Consider the following 18,753-nt stretch of genomic DNA (forward strand, 5'->3'; position numbering starts at 1 on the left):
TCTCCATTTTTAAACAACACCCTTATTATCTTTTCTCCCTTCATTCAGATTCTGAAATAAGGTAAGTAGTAATGACTCAGAACAAACACTGAAAACACATCACTGTGTTCTTCCTACTGATTTCTAGGACTTACAATAGCATATTTCTAAAATAGGTGGGGTTTTCCCTTTACACAGCAAAATCAGCCCTATCAGCTGAATGTCTGTGCACACGAAATTGGGATTTGTCTGATTCACAAATAGCAGTTAAAAAGTAAGTCTTCTCAAACCTGAATGACATTTGACTGCTTCAAGATCTTTCCCTCCTTTAGAAATTTAGCAGACAGATTTTCATACTTTTTAGAAGATAATGCTGCCCTGCAGGAGCCATGAGTATAACTGGCGTCTATCAACATCATACTTAATATTCCATAAGAAGTGCTCCATCCTGCAAGAGGACATAGGCAAACTCCAGGGAAGTGAAGATTTAATTTAAATAGACAAGTTCAAAACTTTTGCCTGGAGAACATAAGTGACAAATGCTGGATTTTCAAGGCAACCAAAACATTTGCTCTGAATATCACAACCACTGGATTTATAAAGAGGTTTCCCATTCTTTGCAAGAATATTTTCCAAAAAAATATCTATGGAGATCAAAAAAAGCTGAGTTTTGAGTTTCTTAAGAAATTTAAAAGCAGCTTCTTGTTTGCAAAAGTTTGAAAGTCTCATGCAATAGATTGAATGAAACGCAATGATTTTTCTTAAATGACCAATCACCATGAAAACTCCTCCCTGCCCTTGAATTATTCTGCTAAAAAATAGTTTTCCAATGATTAGGTTGTTCTCAGAAGAAATCCTAATTAACCCTATGCTTACCATCATAGTGTTTGATCATACTGCCACAACAGAGCCAAAAGTTTCTGCCAGGCAAGACTGCCGTCAGGAAGGAGAGATGAAATGCTCAAGGTGTCCCATGCCCCATCAGAGACAAGTCTGCATCAGTCCTGGCCCACATACCTACAGCCAGAGGCCCCTGGAAAGGCAGTGGGGGATGTAGCTGGAGATGCCCAGCACCCACAGCCCTGGCAAGGCCACCTGAGGGAGGAAGAGCAGAGGCTCTGCAGCCATGGGAGAAGTGTAGCCTGGGGACACAGCAGAGCCAGCCAGGCCTCCCAAACATGCAAGCACTAGCTAGCACTAGCATCATCCCTTAGCCATCAACTCAAAAGACTCTTGGGAGTAAGTTTTAGATGCTTTTGCTTTTGGTGATTTGTGCAGACTATGATCTACCAGGTATCTGGGAAAAGGAGCTCCCACTTCCTGCTTCATTTTCGATGAACTATTCCAATTCTGTTTGGTTATCAGAGGTTTATTTTGCAAACAGACAGGAAACACAAACAACTTAGAGCCACAAATGGGACTGTTCGGCCTGTAGCATTTTATAGTTTCCTGTATTTATGAAATTAAATCACTTATATAGCCAAGCACCTCTACAATGCCAGGTACATGGCATAAAAAAATGCCTCAAAAGGTACTACATGTTTATTCCACAAGTTATAAAGAGCTTAATAAGCATCTGCCTAAAGTGTTAAAATGCAATGTCAAAGACACTCTGCATCCCAAGCCAGAACATTTATGAAAATACTAATGGAAACAGGAAAGGACCATAGCTACATGGTTTTATTATTAATTTCAAAAATATAGCTTTTGTCACTGTGTCATAAAATGACACTTTGTTTTTATTTTTAAGATGAAGTGGTCATAAACCCCAGTTTTGTCTTTTGATAACTGATTTTTAAGTGATATTATCTCTGTTTAGCTGGGGTTGGTGGGAGATGGTATAAAAGTTGATTATCAGTACTGTCAGATATCTAGACTTATTATGCACTCAGAATAAGCTAATAATCCAAGCTTGTTTATAGACAGGAACAAAAAGAAAGCAAAGTGGTCACCACATGCAAAAGCTGGTAGCACCAGTCTACACTGTTTTGCTATTAAATTTAACTGAGTTACAACATCGCTTCAGCTGATGTTTCTGCAAGTGTGTATGCAGGCTCATCTGGACATACATATGTGCATGTGAAATGCACACAGGGATCACATACAGTTCCATTTCTCTATTACTCTATTTAAAAGTTGAGTTTTTAAAGATGGATTTCCACAAAGAGATGCTTTAGTGATGTTTTGTTTCATTCCATCAGGAGTCTCCTTCCTAGGATAAAAATCAAATTTTATATCCATAGCTAGAATGCCTAAAACTAAATTAAAATTCCTTTAAATTAATAGCAAACTTAAAATTAAACTCTGAGATTCTTCACTGTCACTCTTTTTACTCACTTCATCTTTTAGTGACTCAAGTAATTGTTTGTGTGGAAGATAAAACAAATGCCTTTTCCACAGTGCAGAGCATATGGTTTCATGAACGACAAATCTACACAGATAGAAGTTTCACATTGATTATAGCTTTTACTGAATAATAAATGTGTTTTTAAAGCTTTATGTATGCCATCAATTCTACTGTACTTCGAACCAAATAAAGCAAACATCTTGGTAAGTATGGCTGCCAAAATAACACCAAAAAAGTGCATCTCTGTTTTGCCCTGAACTATTTCACTTTAAAGAAAAACGAAGAAGAAACGACCAAAATGATGTTTCAGTTTGCACTTAATGAAACATTTTATTTGAACAGGTCATTACACTTCAGTTTCAGAGACCTCTAGAGATACCAAAAAGAACAAAAGAAAAAAAGGAAATTAAAAAAAACCAACCTGACTCCACACAATTCATGGTGGACTTCTTACTTTTTCTATTGATGTTATTTCACTTTGCACAACTATGTAGTAGAAAAGGGACTGGAATGACATGGCCCACCTGTCTGGGAAAGGTGTCTTAAACATTAAACTATGCTCCATGACACAGAGTACTTCAATACTTTCTAAAAGTTGAAACAGCATCAGGAGAAGAGATTGAGATTTGAGTCCAAAGCCCTAACACCATTCTTCAGTAATCTAGGTTATTTTCAAGATACTTTAAAATTTCAGACTAGCTATATAAACCAGGAAGTAACTCTACAGGCTACAATGCAATGAAGAGACTGTGCAAAAATCTAAAAATCTGTTAAGAGAGATTTGCAACCCTTTACAAATACCTACAAAATGTAACAAAACAAAACAAAAAAGCTTCAAAGCAAGCAAAGTCTCTTTTGCTTTACAGTTTTTATACAGAAATAAACAATCTACAGTATAATGACTTCAATGCTTTGGAGAAGCTAAGTTCTTTTCAGTTGCCTTTCTTGTTTTGTGAAAGTTTGTGCAAGTCACACATACAGATGAGTTCAATGTGCAGACAGCTGCACTTAAATTATTTTCCTGAATGTCTTCTACATTTTTTGTACCTCAAAAACATAGGTGGTTGGAATTTAAAAAAAAATAAAGAGGAAGAAATCCAAAATAACTGAATTATACCTTGAAATGAACCCAGACTGCCATAAAAGGCCCTTTCATACTTCGAAGAGCAACTAATAATCAAAACAAAACATTTGCAATTGTCAGTTATGTGCAAAAAATGTGTCACTTTTTAACATATGAAATTTATTTTGATGTCCTATAGTAGAGTTCATACATATTTTTCAGTCTCATTATTCTTCCCCAAAGCTCCTCAGGTTTGGACTCAGTCACGAGTAGGTGGAAGAATGCATCCATTTTGCTTACAGTGTAGCACTTGAACCACAGGCTACAAAATTTTATGTCAAACTTTTATGTCATGCAACAGTGTAGAGCTATTGGTGAATTTCTTCTGGTCTTCTCTGATGTTATCAGCTTATTTCAAATGCTGTTTTACAAACATAAGTAAAGATTTGTCAGATCTTAATGTGGGTGTGTTTGGGTTTTCTTTTAAGCCAGTTTTTTGATGGACATTGCATTACATTACAATGACAGGCTTCGAACTGCACGAAAGAAACAGTTTGGCAACGTCCCCACAAACATACTATTAAGGGCAGTTCTGTAAGCTCCTTGTAGTCTATCTACATTACAAAGTATGAGACAAATTCTGAATGTAGGCATGGATTTGCTTAACTCAAGAGTCCAAATTGCCTCATAATATTCAGTAGTTAAATATTTTCAATATCACCGCAATGCAATAAACAAGACAGAGAAAGTAAATTGCATTTTATCTAGCAAATAGTATCTCTACTCCAAGAACTTACAGAAAAATGTCACTTTGAAAAAGCAATCGAATGAGTGAGTACTAAAGTTCGACCGCTGTATTGACAGAAATTCAAAGCTGCCCAACAAACTCTGAAGACAGGAACATTAAAAGTAAATAACAATTGAGGGGAAAAAAAAATCCATAGTTTACATCTTACCGCTTCGTATTCTTCACTGCCAAAAAGGTACATAGTTGCACCTTCACAGCCTGACACTAGTTGCCCAGAGCGCCCAAACGCCTGAAGTCAGATCTTCCACTGCATGCTCAGCTCCAGTGTCCCAGCCGGGCAGACTTCCCAGCGGCGGCACAGCTTTCCCACGCCTGGGCTGCTCCTGGAGCGCTGCTGCTCTCGGGCATGAACTCCGAGTCTCTGCTGCGGGGCCGCGGGGCCGGCGGGATGGAAAAGTGCTCGGGGAGCCAAACTCTCCGGACGGCGGCAGCGGCGGCGGCAGCCCCCGAGCCCGTCCGGAGCCGTGCGGGGCGGGCAGCCCCAGCCGGGGCGGTGCGGGGCAGCCCCAGCCGGGGCGGTGCGGGCAGCGGGAGGCGACAGCGCCGCGTTCCGGCCCTGCCCCGCCTCGCACGGCGCCGCCCAAATTGTGTTCGAGGAAACGCGTGGTTGGGAAAACGCGAGTGGGGCCCGCGGAGCCGTGGCTGGAGGTGGAGAGCCCGCGGGAGCAGCGCCTCGGGAGCGGCCGCTCGGTGTGCTCATCACCGAGAAGCTGAGGGGGAGGATGCTGCGGCCGGAGCGCTGGGGGCGAGCCAGCAGCACTGGGTGAACCGAGGGGTCACACTCTGGATCACCTAAACCTACCCCTCGCTCCTTTGAGAGTCCTGCAGAAACCCATGGAGCTATTTCACTATCTCTTAAAAAAAAAAAAAAAAAAAAAAAGAAATTCTCTCTCTTTTAAAAAACCAAAACAAAACAGAAACAACAACAACAACAACAAAACCAGCCCACGATTCTTTCCTGTTTCTATGTTTCACTCACTTCATTTTCCTTCTGCTGATTAGTACCAGACTGCTCTGTAAGCGAGACACGATGCAATTTTATCTCTGTAGCACAATGGCACTCAGGTAACAGAAAGTTATACCTGCTACATCCAGTGCACGGGAAGCAGATCCAGCATGCAATATCACACCGTGACAGAAGAATTCAAGACCCTGCCTCGCTCCTGGACAACTTCTAGTCCAGGCAGAGCAGGCAGGAAAGAGTAAAAGCAGCCAAAGAGCAGAATAAAACACTTAACACTAAAAGACTTCAAAGACTAATTCACCAACAGCATTCCCAAACTAATATTAAAATGGGGCTTAAAAATAAATCCCATTAAAAATGTTTTAGGACAGCATAAAGTAATCCAGGATGAAGAAATAGTGTCCTCTGGGAAAATCTGTTCTTTACAACTGAGGAAAAGGCCACCAGCTGGCACCCAGTAACATGACCCCACTCAGAACTGCTTTAAAACAGTACTAGGAAACCCATCCCCTCTCAACTCAGTCCTCTCAATTCCTTATAGTTCATACTGCTGCTAGCACTATATCCCATAATCAGAATTATACATAAACCCTAGGAAAAAAATACAGAATATGTAATGTCTTAAGGAGGAAATGTGTGGGTGTATGCTTGCCCATTTATATCTATAATCGAGTTAATATAATATACACATCTCATGACAAGATACACACAGAGCACTGAAAACCAGTTTCTGCTCCTCAATTTCCTTCTCTTCCACATAAGAAAGAGAAGAAGACCTCTTTCCTAACAAAAGCACTAAATGAAGCAGTTCAACTACATTGTAAACGTCCTCCCTGTTCCTTCTCCTGCCTCATCCGCTGCTTATTTTAAATAGACTTTGTCTTGACTACCTCAATTTCTTTGCATGAGTTAGTAGGATATTCTTCTCTCAATCTGCCTTCTCTGTCAAAACAGACCTTTAGTCCTCTGTTGACTATATGTGATGTGACTCATGACTCTGGATTTTTCAAGTTCTTGTATGTATTCACAAGCTGAGTTAAAACCAAGAAAATGGTTGTAAAGGGCAAATTAGAAATCAGAAGACACTAATTTTATTTCCAACCATATGTTTACAAAATAGCATCAGTCTATCTGTCAGCCAAACTGGTCACTTCACATTATATCAACTGCAAATTACTCTTCAAACAAATAATACCATAACATTGTATTCCCAGAAATTAAATAAAACATGCACAACTCCTGTATGGCAGGAAATATCAGACATCAGACACCACTAGTGGAATGTAATAGTCACTTGCCCAAGTTTGTTGTCCATATCGATGCTGAACAAGTGTGGTCACATATACTTATTAGCTGTAATATAATTGCCTCAGCTTTACTGCACAGTGTTTTTAGCATGAAACCACACCTGTCAATACTAGGCAAAGCCAGTGTCATCATACATTACTTTGTTTGTCAGATACAGCTCTTATAAACAACTGAATTTTGGGTGCCATGGCTTAATTGCTCCCTTTTGGATATGGCTCTCCTAATCAAATTTGGAGAAAAAAAAATCAGCAGGAATGTTACAAGTGCTCCTACCATCAAAAGTAAGGAAAGCATATTCCTTTCTATGTATGAAAATTATTATGATTTTATTTTTTTTTATTAATTTTATCAGCTTCTCTACTTTGGGCACAAATAAGAAATCAAGGGAGGATTGCAGTTTGCAAACACTCAACAGAGACTTAGGGCATTATTCAGGCTGTCACCATAAGTGACTTTCATGTCACAAGTAATTCTCACTACAGACAGTACAAGCAGCCAGAGTCTGGCAGCTTGGACAGTAAATAAGCTGAATTGCTCATTGCTCTGTTGAATTGAAACATCATGACAGGTAGCAAAGCCTGTCTCAGGGCTCCACAAAGCAAATCTGTATATAGCTTTTATGATTCAAGAGTTAAAAGTCTGCAAAAATGCCACTCCTGTTGAGGGTGTTTAAACTTAGCATAGCACTGCTGGATGACCTCTGCTCCACTCCCAGCTAAGTGATAGCAGTGGGTTTTTGCTGTGCAGCCTTCTGCTGGTATCTTAGTGTGACATGGGACTGGCCAGCATAGGGCGGACAGTGTCTAGCCAGTGCTGACCCTTGCAGACCAGAATCCCATGATCCACATAGAAAGAGTGAGCACAAAAGTGGAAATTAGAGAGAGAGAGGTTGGAAAAAGGAATTTGGCAATGATGGGGCTGGAAATGTGGTGGAATGAGAGTACAGAACAAAGAAGAAAGCAGTGTGACTCTGTGACCCACAGGGAGGAGAGTCTAAAAGCCAGGCCAGAAGACAGGAACTAGGATTAGGCAAGAAAAGCATTCATGGCAGGTAGGGAGCACAATAGGATTTGAAAAGACCTTCACAGAGACAGCTGGCTACCTGACTAGCCTAAAGCTAGGTGGTAACCAGGGAAGAGGGGAATGGTGAGGACCAGGGCAGAAATGCTGAAGTGGGATGTCTGGGTAGAACTGGTTGATCTAGCAAATATGGGCTATTGGAAAACCTGTAAATTGGAGACTTCAGGAAGAGACAAAGTTGCAATGCTATTTTTAGTATAGCAACAGAACTGGGATAAAGGCAGAAAGTGTCAAAACCGCAGCAAATGGTCTAAAAAATGGAAGGCAGAAACAATGCTAAGGGTGAAATTGCTCCTCTCCACCACTGGTACTTTTCAGCAGGACATGTTCTTGAAGATGTGTGACAGAGAGCTACACAGGTACCCAAACCCAACTTGATGAAGAGTAGCCCTTAAGGAGCAGCATTCAGAGTAAAGAAAAATAAACTACTGTGACTGTGAGAGTCAAGATTATAGTCTCAAATGATGAAGTAAATCACAACAATAAAATAAGTAACTTATTCAGCTTTCTACTGTATGCAAGCACTTTTAGAGCAGCTCTTACTCATCTGTAGAAGCAAGGACAGCAATAGCAATCCTAATCATCTGTTAACAGAGCCAAGCAGGTACAAATGCATGAGTCAATATGTGTGGACTTTGTTTTCTCTGATTGCTTCCCTAAATTCTGTTCCCTTTATAAAAATCTATTAAGGTATATAGCATCTGGTAGGAGGGGAGTAAAGAAGACAGAGCCAGGCTCTTCTCAGTGACTCCTAAGGAAAAGGCAAAAAGCAACGAGTATTGTCTGAAATACAGAAAAATCCATTTGAACATAGGTATTTTTTGGTGGTGATGGTGGTGTTTGTTTTGTTGAATCTTTTGTACAGGGTGACTGAGTACTGACACAGATTGCCCAGGGAGGTTGAGGAGTCTCCATCCCTGGAGATATTCAAAAGCTGATCACAGTCCTGGGTAACCAGCTCTAGGTGGCCTTGCTCTTAGCAGGTGACTGGACTAGCTCCAGAGGTTCCTTTTACTTCAATCAGTCTGTGAACCTGTAACAAATTCATATAAAAATATCTGATTCACATTGATATTGTAGCAATTCTATCCCTCCATTTCAATATTCCAAGATTCAGCATAACGACTTTTCAAACTGTCAAAGAGAATAGGATTTAACTCTGGTATTTAAACTCTGACCTATGTCTTTTAAGCATAGCTATGAACTGTCTACAGTATAAATAGCTTTGTATATCATAGTACTTTAACTTAGTGCCTTTGGGAAAACAACAGAAAAAACTGCTGACATGGTTGTCAAGGTTAATAGACTAAACAGACCTTTCTTGATAAACAAGAATCTTTCAACTTGCATCCAACAGTAACAACATTTTTTTCTTCAGGAACTCTAATGGAAAGCAACTGACTCTCTCTTACCTAATTCAGATTCAAATTCAAATCCCAGTGAAGAATATCAACAGCTTGTAACTCTCTTACACAGCTAGCAACAAGAATTGTCTCTTGTAAACACGACAGTTTCATTTTAAAGGAATTTTGGCAATGCTGCTATTTTCATTTTTCATTTACCTCTGGCAAAAAATCTCTAAGTAACTTGTCCCCTCTCACATATGGGATGAAAGAGCAAAAGCTATTTCAGTTTAATAACCCTCCATCCAAACTATCCCATCCCACACCAGCACCTAATAATTTCTTAACAAGGTTACTTATATGGGAAAATTATGATTAGCAAAAAATTTTTCAGTTTTTATATGAATTTTAGCTCTTCGATTGATTTTCTCTCATGGTGGTCATTCTGACTCTGGGCAACACACTTGCAGCAGCATGAACTGTGGTTTGTTTACACCTCCAGGAGGGTGGCTGCCTGAAAGAGCTACAGGATGGATCTGAAGCCCAGGACACCTTGTTCCTCTGGACGTCAGCACATTTAGAAGAATCCACCTTTTCCAGTTCTTCTCATTGTTGTTGTAACTCCCTGAATGCAGTGTGGTGGTAACCACAGTGTCTTGGCAGTTAAGAGCAACTGGGAAATAAGACTCCATGTTCTAAGAAACATTCAAGTATTTTATGAAAATGACAGGGCTGTCTCAGCAAGGGAGAATGAAAACATGTTAACCCAAAAGAGTTAACAGCTTGATCATAACACCATGCTCATATACTTTCATAACCTGTTACTTAATTAAGAGTTTCTGAGACTCCTTCTAAACACCCTATTTGTTTGCTGGGGGTATGAAAGGAGAAGGATGGCAGGGCCAGGACACAATCTGGACCTCTTCCTTCTTTTGAATGACACCTTTCTTTCTTTTTAAAGCATCCCTTAAAAATTAGCATGGTTTGGGTCAAGTTAAAGAGGGGGTTTTTTGTTTGTTTTCATTTTTGTATCAGCAGAAGTGTTGGGCAACATCCCAGAACACGATACAGATTCCAAATGATCAGGATGCATTTGCAGCAAACTTTATATTTCTTTTCTGAATGTATGCATTTTACATCCAACCATAAAATCAGAGTCCATCTCCTTCCATAAAATTCCATACATCCTGTAGAATGCTTATAATTCTCCCTTATAGATGGTGTACATCTGAAAGAGGGTTGTTAAGTAAGATTTTTTTGTGAGATTTATTTAGGTATATAAAAAACCAGTGTGAACTAATTCAAGATGCACTAATGAAACACTTCCTTCAGATTAATGCCAAATCTTAAATCTCAAAACCAAGCTTAAAATGAATGAATAATAAAATAAAATCTGAAAGTATGCCATGGAACTATTAGAATGCTATGTAAATTTTATTTTTAAACACTGAAGTTGCTTATCATTTGCAGATTGTTATTGGTTATTATGGTTACCATTCTCTAACACAATCCAATCTGCCTGCAGTTTTCTATTTCAGGATACAGCAGTGATAACATTAACAGCAGACTTAGCTTCTCAACTTGCAAACATACATACATTAGGGGCACATGCTATCTCCTGCTGCACTGAAAGATAACGTAAGTACGTTCTCACAGTGTCACAGAAATAACAAACCTCTGTTCTCCTTGCAGTTACATATTAAAAGATCTAACCCAACTCACAATGAGTGTCAGAAACTTAGCAAAGGTTTGATATCATTTGTATTACAGATACATAATACCAATACTTGTTGTATTATGAATCCTCTGCATCACTTGGATATTGGAGAGGTGCTATAAATGCTATAAAGTTGGAAGGTCTGCTCACAGGTGATTGTTCCCATGTGTGGGCAAGACTTTTTATTTTTATTTTTTCCATGTGATGTAGAGTCATGTTGAACATTGCTGCAGTGAAACACAGAGAACAGGGATATAAACAGAAAGAACAATTCAAGCGTTCAAAATGCTGTTGCTGGTCTAGGATGGTCACAGAAGTCACCTGCAGCCAAATGTTCTGCCAAACACTTCTGAAATAGCTTCTGAAACAGTAAATTCTGTCAGAGCTTTAAGTGGTTGGAAAAAAAATGTCTTCAAAAACCATATTTAAGAGAAATAATATTTTGAGTACTAAAACAGAGAGAATGTTCATTTTGCTATACTTCTTAATTGCAAGAAGGGAAATGAATATGCTTTTGAGCATAGAATATCAATAACAGAACCAATCTTCAAAGAGAACACTAAGATCTTGAAATAAAACATATAAGCCTCACACAACCCCATAAAAACGGCCTGTCCTAGCTATTTTTCCTTAAAACATACAGCTTTCCACTGAAAAGTTACTAATTTATAGTGTCACCACTACATCCTGCTGCACTGAACGCAACATCAAACAAACAGTGGGTTTTAACCTCAGTGAAAGTCTCTTAACTCTCACACTCAGCATATGTCTGCTTTTGGGGGCACTGAAATGTTTCAAGTGCCACGAGCAGCTCCATGAGCACCAGATGCTGATCCCCCAGAGCTGCAGACTGAGGAGTAACGTTGGCTTGTAGCTGCGTACAGGAGCTACCACAAACTACCACAGATATTAACCACCTCTGGCCACATCCACATCCTGAAAACTGTGCTACAGTTACAAGTTGTCCTCGGGGTATTATTGTTGTGCAATTCCCATACTCAGGACATTAAATTAGTAACTAATAGTTCATAGAGGAGATGTCTGAGCCCCCGGTCCTTTAAAATGTTTTTGTTTTTTAAAATGTCCAACCATATCTCAGAATTGCATTTATAGAAGGGCTTGTAAAACTTGAGCAATCGAAACCTCCAAATTCTGTTCTCATTTCAGAAACTAAAATGCACCTAACCAGGAGAGCCATAACAACAGGCCACAGCAGGCATTTTAGCTTACTTTGCTTTTGTTTATTCATTTTTGGCACAAGTCATCATTCCAAAATTCCATCAATTTAAATTATTGGTTATCACCAAATGTTGTGGTTTCTTTGGCCTCATCACTTCTTCATATCTCAGTTCCCATTTCTCATTTTTACTGTGTTTGAAACCTCTGGTATTTCTGATGGTCACAGTTTTTCAATCCTATTAATTAATTATGTTTAATTTTTGGTGTACTGGCTTGTACAATTTAACAAACTCCAGTGAAATGTGAAATGTGAAAGCTGGAAAACTTGTCTCTGCAGAAAGGAGTATCTATCACTTGAGACCCACTTCAGAGTTCAAAATAGGAATAAAGTGGAATTTAGGCAGCATATGTGCTGTTGTAATGGCTCTCTCATCTATGAGACTGGGTGTCACCCTGGCACAGCAGAAACGTACCTCAGTTTGATGAGCAGGAAGCCAGATGTGTAACCCTGGTAGTAACTCTCAGGGTCTTGTGGTGAAAACACAGTATATCAGCATATCAGCTAAGTGGGGGCAGTAGTTTGAGATGTAATGGATGAAAAAAGTACTGTAAGTTGTTCCTTACAGAGAACTAATGCAGCATGTTACAACGTCTTCAGAACTGCCCTGATGAGATGCAGCATGAAGGTAAGGTACTTTTAGTCAATCTTCCTTGTCCACTCAAATTAACAGAATCTTGTTAGCAGAGAGTAAGAAGGTGAACACTTAGAGCAAGGTGAAAAGGCCTTCCTCTTCCACACTGAAAGGACACATTTTTTCCCAGTTATAATCTAGATTGGTGTAAAAATGTGATTTTGCAATTACATTTTTCTGTTTGGCACTTTTTTTTACCCTTCTCTTGCTACAATTCATAATCAGTGCTTATAAAAAGAATGCTCCAAACAGCCTGGTTCCCTTGTGCTGACAGTGGTGACAGCTCATGCATCAAAGCAAAGAGCAATCCTTCCAACTGCATTTCTGTGTGAGGCTTGCCTTCTCTGTCTGACACCGCAGGACTCTGATACTCCAAAAAAGGCACTTAGGTATTATTTTCTACATCCTAGTTAAGAGTTTTAAAGGTGAACCTGTTCCTATGATACAGCAGTCATACTCTACTAACTTTTTAGGTACAAACCTATGATACATAATGAGTTAGATGAGAATTTCTGAAGTCACAGAGGAACTCCTAAGTGCAAAAAACTTACTAGGCAATTGATTTAAAATGAGGAAAAAAGGCAATATTACAAGAATTCTAAACAAATCCGTAATTGTTGATCTTAATATGGTAGTGACCTATAAGAAGACAGTATTTTTAATTCCAAGCTGCAAGAATTTCTCCTCTCCTAAATTCATACAATTGAACTCAAATTGTATATCGTGCTGTACATGACATGAATGGAATAATGGATTTACAGTAAACCAGCATCAATGCAGAAAGTTCTTTTTAAAATTTAATAAGGAAATTATTGTCTCAAGTGGTTTAGTTCCAACGCCTTAAGCTTTTCCTAAAATAAAATATTTCCCCCATTACAATGCTAGTTGCTTTTTTTATGTCTATACAAATACTAATGAAGCAGGGAGATCCATGTGAAATCACAGCAATAGAACCTGATCACATTTCCTTGACAGAAAACATTCAGCTAGAAAATATAATGATATTTTGGGAACTCACTGATTTACTTTGAATTTTGCAGTAAGTTACCAAAGTGCTTATTTTGAAAGTGACTTTTCTAGCATCCCACCATAGCAACAGGTATTGAAACTATTATATAATCAAGCATTAACCTATTTCTTACATACCAAAGTGACCCCGTTCCCAAGACAAACAGGAAATATTGCTGAAAAGTTGCTGAAATAAAATATTTTATTTTAAAAATTCAAACATTACTTTTTCTAATGCCTCATATATATATTTGTTTGCAAGTTTCTAGAGAACAGATACTGAAGAAACTACTCTTTCAAATAACATTATGGTTAGAAAATACTTGTTTCATTGTTAGCTTATAAAAAGAACATTATCATTTTATAAAAATGATAAAGTAGATGTGAATGTGACATGAAAAGAAATAACCAGAATCTTTCAAATAAATATCAGTCACTGAATATTGCTCATAGAATCATAGAATAATTTGTGTTGGAAGGGACCCTTAAAGGTGTTTTGGTCCAAACCCCACCTGTAAGGTTTTTAATAAGAGGGAAAACTGTAAAGCCTAAGAACATCTTGGTCACAGAGATTTTCAGGGAAACTCTATCTTGATGAACTGGGACACTGAATTGTGTACTAACAAGACAATTCTGCGCAGGAATTGCACAGAAATAATAATACATACTTAACTGAGAACTTTGTCAAACTAAGAAGACACTAAGTTACAATTATTGCAACTGTAAGACAGTCTTTCTACAGGCATTCTTTGATCAGCACGAGCCTACTCAAAGAGAAATTTAGCTTTTAAATCTAGAATTGCTACCAGAGCTTTAAAATGGTATTTTTTTCTAGTAATTATATTCCATTAATACCATTAAGTAACAAGCTAAAATTTTTTAAGGGACAAATATTATAAATTGTCAATCTGACAGCATCCTTTCAGCAGCCTCAAAATATTCAGGAAAAAATAGATGCTTATATCCACTAAAATACTGCAAAATGCAATGTATCATTAATGAGCTGCAGAAAAACAAGTTGTTTTGTGACAGCAGAAGAAATGGAGCTTGGGTTCCCACACACACCTCCACGGTACCTTCAGCTCTTTCTCATTTTCCCTACACACCACATGTTCTGTACCCTCAGCTCCCCTCCCCAAACTTCTCTTCCCTTTCCATGAGCTGCTGGTTGAACAAGAGGCAACGTTCATTTCAGCTATTCCAGAGTAAAAGTCGTGCTCCTTGGCTGGCTGGATGCTATCTTTTGGATGCCAGAGGAGTCCAGAGTGTCTTAGGTCTCCGATGCAGGCATGTTGAGAAAATGGCTTTAACAACTCTGTCCAGCCCCAAGGTCTGTTATAGTCACTCAGCACCTCTGAGACCTCTGCAAGGCTGATTTAAATTGGCCATTGGATTGAAGTTCCTGAGAAGCACAACTAACAGATGGAAAGTGGGATTGCATAAATCTTGTCTTAGGAAATAAACCTAAAAAATCAGAGCTGTTATACAAAGACTGTCCATACACTTTAATACTCAGCAGCTTGTTTAAATATAAGATGATGGCATGAGCTGCAACGTAAACATTTAATCTGTCAGTCAGAAGATTTCCAAATTATCATTGTCACAGAACAGTGGTTGCTGTTATTAAGCAGTTACAAGTATGGTATAAACCATAGGCTCTTGTGCAGTGTACATGCAGTACCAGTGGCGCATAAAAATTTGTAAACAAATGCTGAACTTATAATGAAGAACTTAAGACTATATATTCATATGTAATTAGACAACCTGTTTTCAAAATTCTGATCTCTCCTGTATTTTGGCCCATAGCAAAAAAATAATTTAAAAAATATTGAAATAAAGCATCCTAGTTTAACAGCCTATAAAATGGATATCTGAATGCAATTGAAGTTTCAAGGCACTTTATCACCCCTCCTTTTACACCCTTTTTTTGCTGCATTTCCACACCATGGATTCTGGGAAGTAAATAGCAGAATTAGCCTTTTCAATTTCATGAATTCCTAGGCTTGTTCACTGCAACTTGAAAACAGAATGAAAAATAGCAGCAGCAAATATATATTTCACTGATGATAAAAACATAAATTCAGGTAAATTTGGGTAAATTGGAAAAAGGCAGGGTGCCACTTCTCTGCATAGAGGGTGAGGTAAGGACAAAATGACAGCCTCAGGAGACTGTAGAGAATTACTGTGCCTGATGTGCTTACACTTTCTGGCAGTTACCAAAGTTTCCATATTGAAGAATTTTTATGTTACAATGACTGTGTTGGTGGTGAAAACATATCAGTGCTTATGCAATAAATATTGTTTTATTTCATTCAACTATAACATTCTGTATTAACTTGAATACATGAGGGGTCAATCTGCTACAAGGGACATCCTGAAATTTGGCAATTCCGAAAAATGTATCAATGGCCAATTATGCAATTTGTATCCACCTTTGATGCAACAACTGTCATTAAAAGACTATCATCAATAATCAATTTACTTAATTATTCGTGCCAAGAAATATGAAAGTTCTCAAGCTATCTCTCTTTTTTAATCTTTGCAATTACTTTCCTCAAAGACATTTAAAAAATTCATTTTTTCAATTAGATAATGTCTGAGGACTAGTACTGCCAAAAAAAAAAGCTAATTTGCAAGTAGGTTTTCCATAAAATGCTTCTGAACAAGAAGTGACGACAGCCAAAATTCACATTAGCAAAGCTAAATGGTCTTTCCCTCATGACACAGCTAGAGGTTAGGATAAAAACTGAGGAAACATGAAAAGAATGGTCATCAACTATCACTTTGAAAAAAGCTTTGACCAAATGTTGACATATCCATGCAACATACATGGTTGAATCCCTTTTATTCCTTGCCACCTGTGTTTCACTTCACCTATCCCTCTTTATTGCTGCTTCTCAGTTCACAAGGGCTGTACATCCACAGCACCACCCGCTGTGATCCCCTTACCCTGCCAAACAGTAACTTCTTCCTCCATCTAACAGGACCTCTGTGATCATGCTAAATAGAACTTGGAGTTCTTCGTGATGTGCTAGGAGGGAAAAGCTTCACTTTACTCTATAGCCCAGATAAATCAAACTCACCTTTTCCTTGATGACATTATTTGACAACCAGTAGACAGAGAGATGAAAATGTTGCATGGACAAGTGGACGTTATTTGTGCTAAGTTCTAACATTAGGTTGCTTCTCTTTAGGAAAACAGTATTTTCCAATTTGACTTTTTTTTTCATTTTACAAATTTTTTCCAAGGAAAAAAAATTATGCTCCAATTTTTCCCCATTTAAGTTGTATTGGAGTTGTCAGAGAACCCTAAAATATAATTATTCATCAGAACTTTTAATAATTGCTTGTATATAAATTAAAACATAAAGACTTAAGCTTTCAACTGTAGTAATTAGATAAGAAAAGACTAAAGGTTATAGCTATGGTTGGACTCAGTGATCTCAAGGGTCTTTTCCAACCTAAATGGTTCTGTGATTCTATTAGTAGCTGATTTCTACTGTTCTGAACATCCATGCTGAAAACACGTTCAGTGGAGTTGTAGATAGTATTTGTACACTTTCCTACTTCATGGCATACTTCCTGTAAGACTCACCATTGCGTTATTGCCCCCACAAACATATGAGCACATTATAATTGGAGTAAAAAGAAGTTGTCCATAAAGAAAAGTTGTCCATAAAATGAGAACAGAATGGATGTTAGCAATAACTACTTAGTTTCCTATGTGGTGATCCCTAAATAATCCAGGAATAAGAATGATCCAAATCTGATTTCCTGCTAGAAAAAAGCTCTGGAGCAGCTGTTACACAAGACAATGCCCCTGAATTTTCTCAGAATAACCCTGGAAAGCTACTGTCATGTCTATGGTACACTTCTTTTACTGCAACTTTATTCAAATCTCTCATAAATGTTATAGACAGCAGCAAGCTTAAGCAAAACATTTGACTTAAAATTACATTTATGTTAATTTTATTTTAATCTCCTTCCTTTGTTTTACAGTGCAAAAAAGAAAACAAAGCACATCCATTAGAACTTTAAAAATAGTATTTGTCATTTATTTATATTTTATTTCACAAGCACAGCTGTTGTGGGATATCTGCTGCTATAAGTCTATGGCCCCAGGATACCTGTACCTGGTCAAATGCTTCAAAAAAAAAAAACTTCTGAGTGTGTTCCAACATAACCCAAACAAAAATAGTAGAGTATAATGTTTGTGTCTGTAAAGAGAATGTACTTCAAGCTACTGCCAGCAGAGAGTCCCATTGCACTCATATTGAGGAGAAAATAATTTAGCACAATCCCCAAAATCACGGAACAAACAGCAAGCTACTTCATTTTGACTACATTAATAGGGTTATAGACAGAAGCTCTCAGCAACAGCCACTTGCAAGTGCTTTCCCTCCCCATCAACTAATTTTTTTTTCACTTTTTCAACATTATAAGTCAAGTTAGTATGTTTTAAAAAAGTATACTTTGGACTTCCATAAAAAGGCCGACACACTTCTCAACAACATTTCAGATTGCTAGATGAGAACAAAGTGAAACAGTTTAACTGTAATTAAGTTAACTTGCAAGCCAGCCTCTACATCACATTGTAAAATTAAAGGGCTCCCGAGCATCTGGCCTGCACTCCTTCCGCATATGCTTACCCCAGGAGTAATGTGCTTAGTTTGAGGAGACATCAGGCGTCTGTCAAGCATGTCAGCCTCACTCCAAGCAGGCCAGCCCTTCCAGCAACAGCGACACCTCTTGCAGGACCAAAACCTCCGAAGCAAAGCAGTGCACCAGCGAAAACTTCAGCAACTCAGCCTGCATTAACCATTATTTAAAATACTTGTCCAGCTAAGGCCTGGTTTACAGGGCCCAGCTTTTGTCTGTATGGAGCAAGGCTGATGGCGATTTCTCTCAGCTGTTGATCTGATTCAATCCCTATGTTAGGTTACAGCTCAGCAGAGAGCCCGTCACCATCAATTACCAAGGAGGAGTGGGAGGGCTCCGTGCTCACGGTGACGTCAGGCGCTGTAGGAACGAAGCCTGCACACTTGCTGGAGTAACATGACATTTTATTAATCTCAAACGCATGCCTTGCAGCATGCATGGCCCCCTGTTAACTTACAACTGGGTGTGCAGCCAGAAACAAGTCCTGGGGAAGCACCTGAACATAAACACTGTATAATCAATTGACTGATGCTTGTGGATACAGATCTTTTTTTTCTTCTCCCCCACTCCCAGAGATATTTTGCACTGGAATTTCAAGCTGTAAAT

The 18,753-nt window shown here is 38.4% G+C and overlaps 1 protein-coding gene across 7 annotated transcripts in view; it reads right to left on the minus strand.

Annotated features, from left to right (window-relative positions):
- The window catches only part of CACNB2 (calcium voltage-gated channel auxiliary subunit beta 2), a 250,893-nt gene that overhangs the window by 106,812 nt on the left and 125,328 nt on the right, over positions 1–18,753 (minus strand). The window contains exon 1 of one of the 7 annotated variants that reach the window (XM_039388497.1): positions 4,346–4,656. The exons of the other annotated variants lie outside the window; for them this stretch is intronic. Coding sequence (XP_039244431.1) covers positions 4,346–4,378 — 33 coding nt within the window. The 5' untranslated portion in view covers positions 4,379–4,656. Of the gene's footprint in view, positions 1–4,345; positions 4,657–18,753 lie in introns of those variants that run through there. 7 annotated transcript variants of the gene reach the window in all.

This window comes from Pipra filicauda, unplaced genomic scaffold (genome assembly GCF_003945595.2).
Source record: "Pipra filicauda isolate LSUMZ 115617 unplaced genomic scaffold, ASM394559v2 scaffold65_size3143899_pilon, whole genome shotgun sequence".
Taxonomy (NCBI): Eukaryota; Metazoa; Chordata; class Aves; order Passeriformes; family Pipridae; genus Pipra; species Pipra filicauda.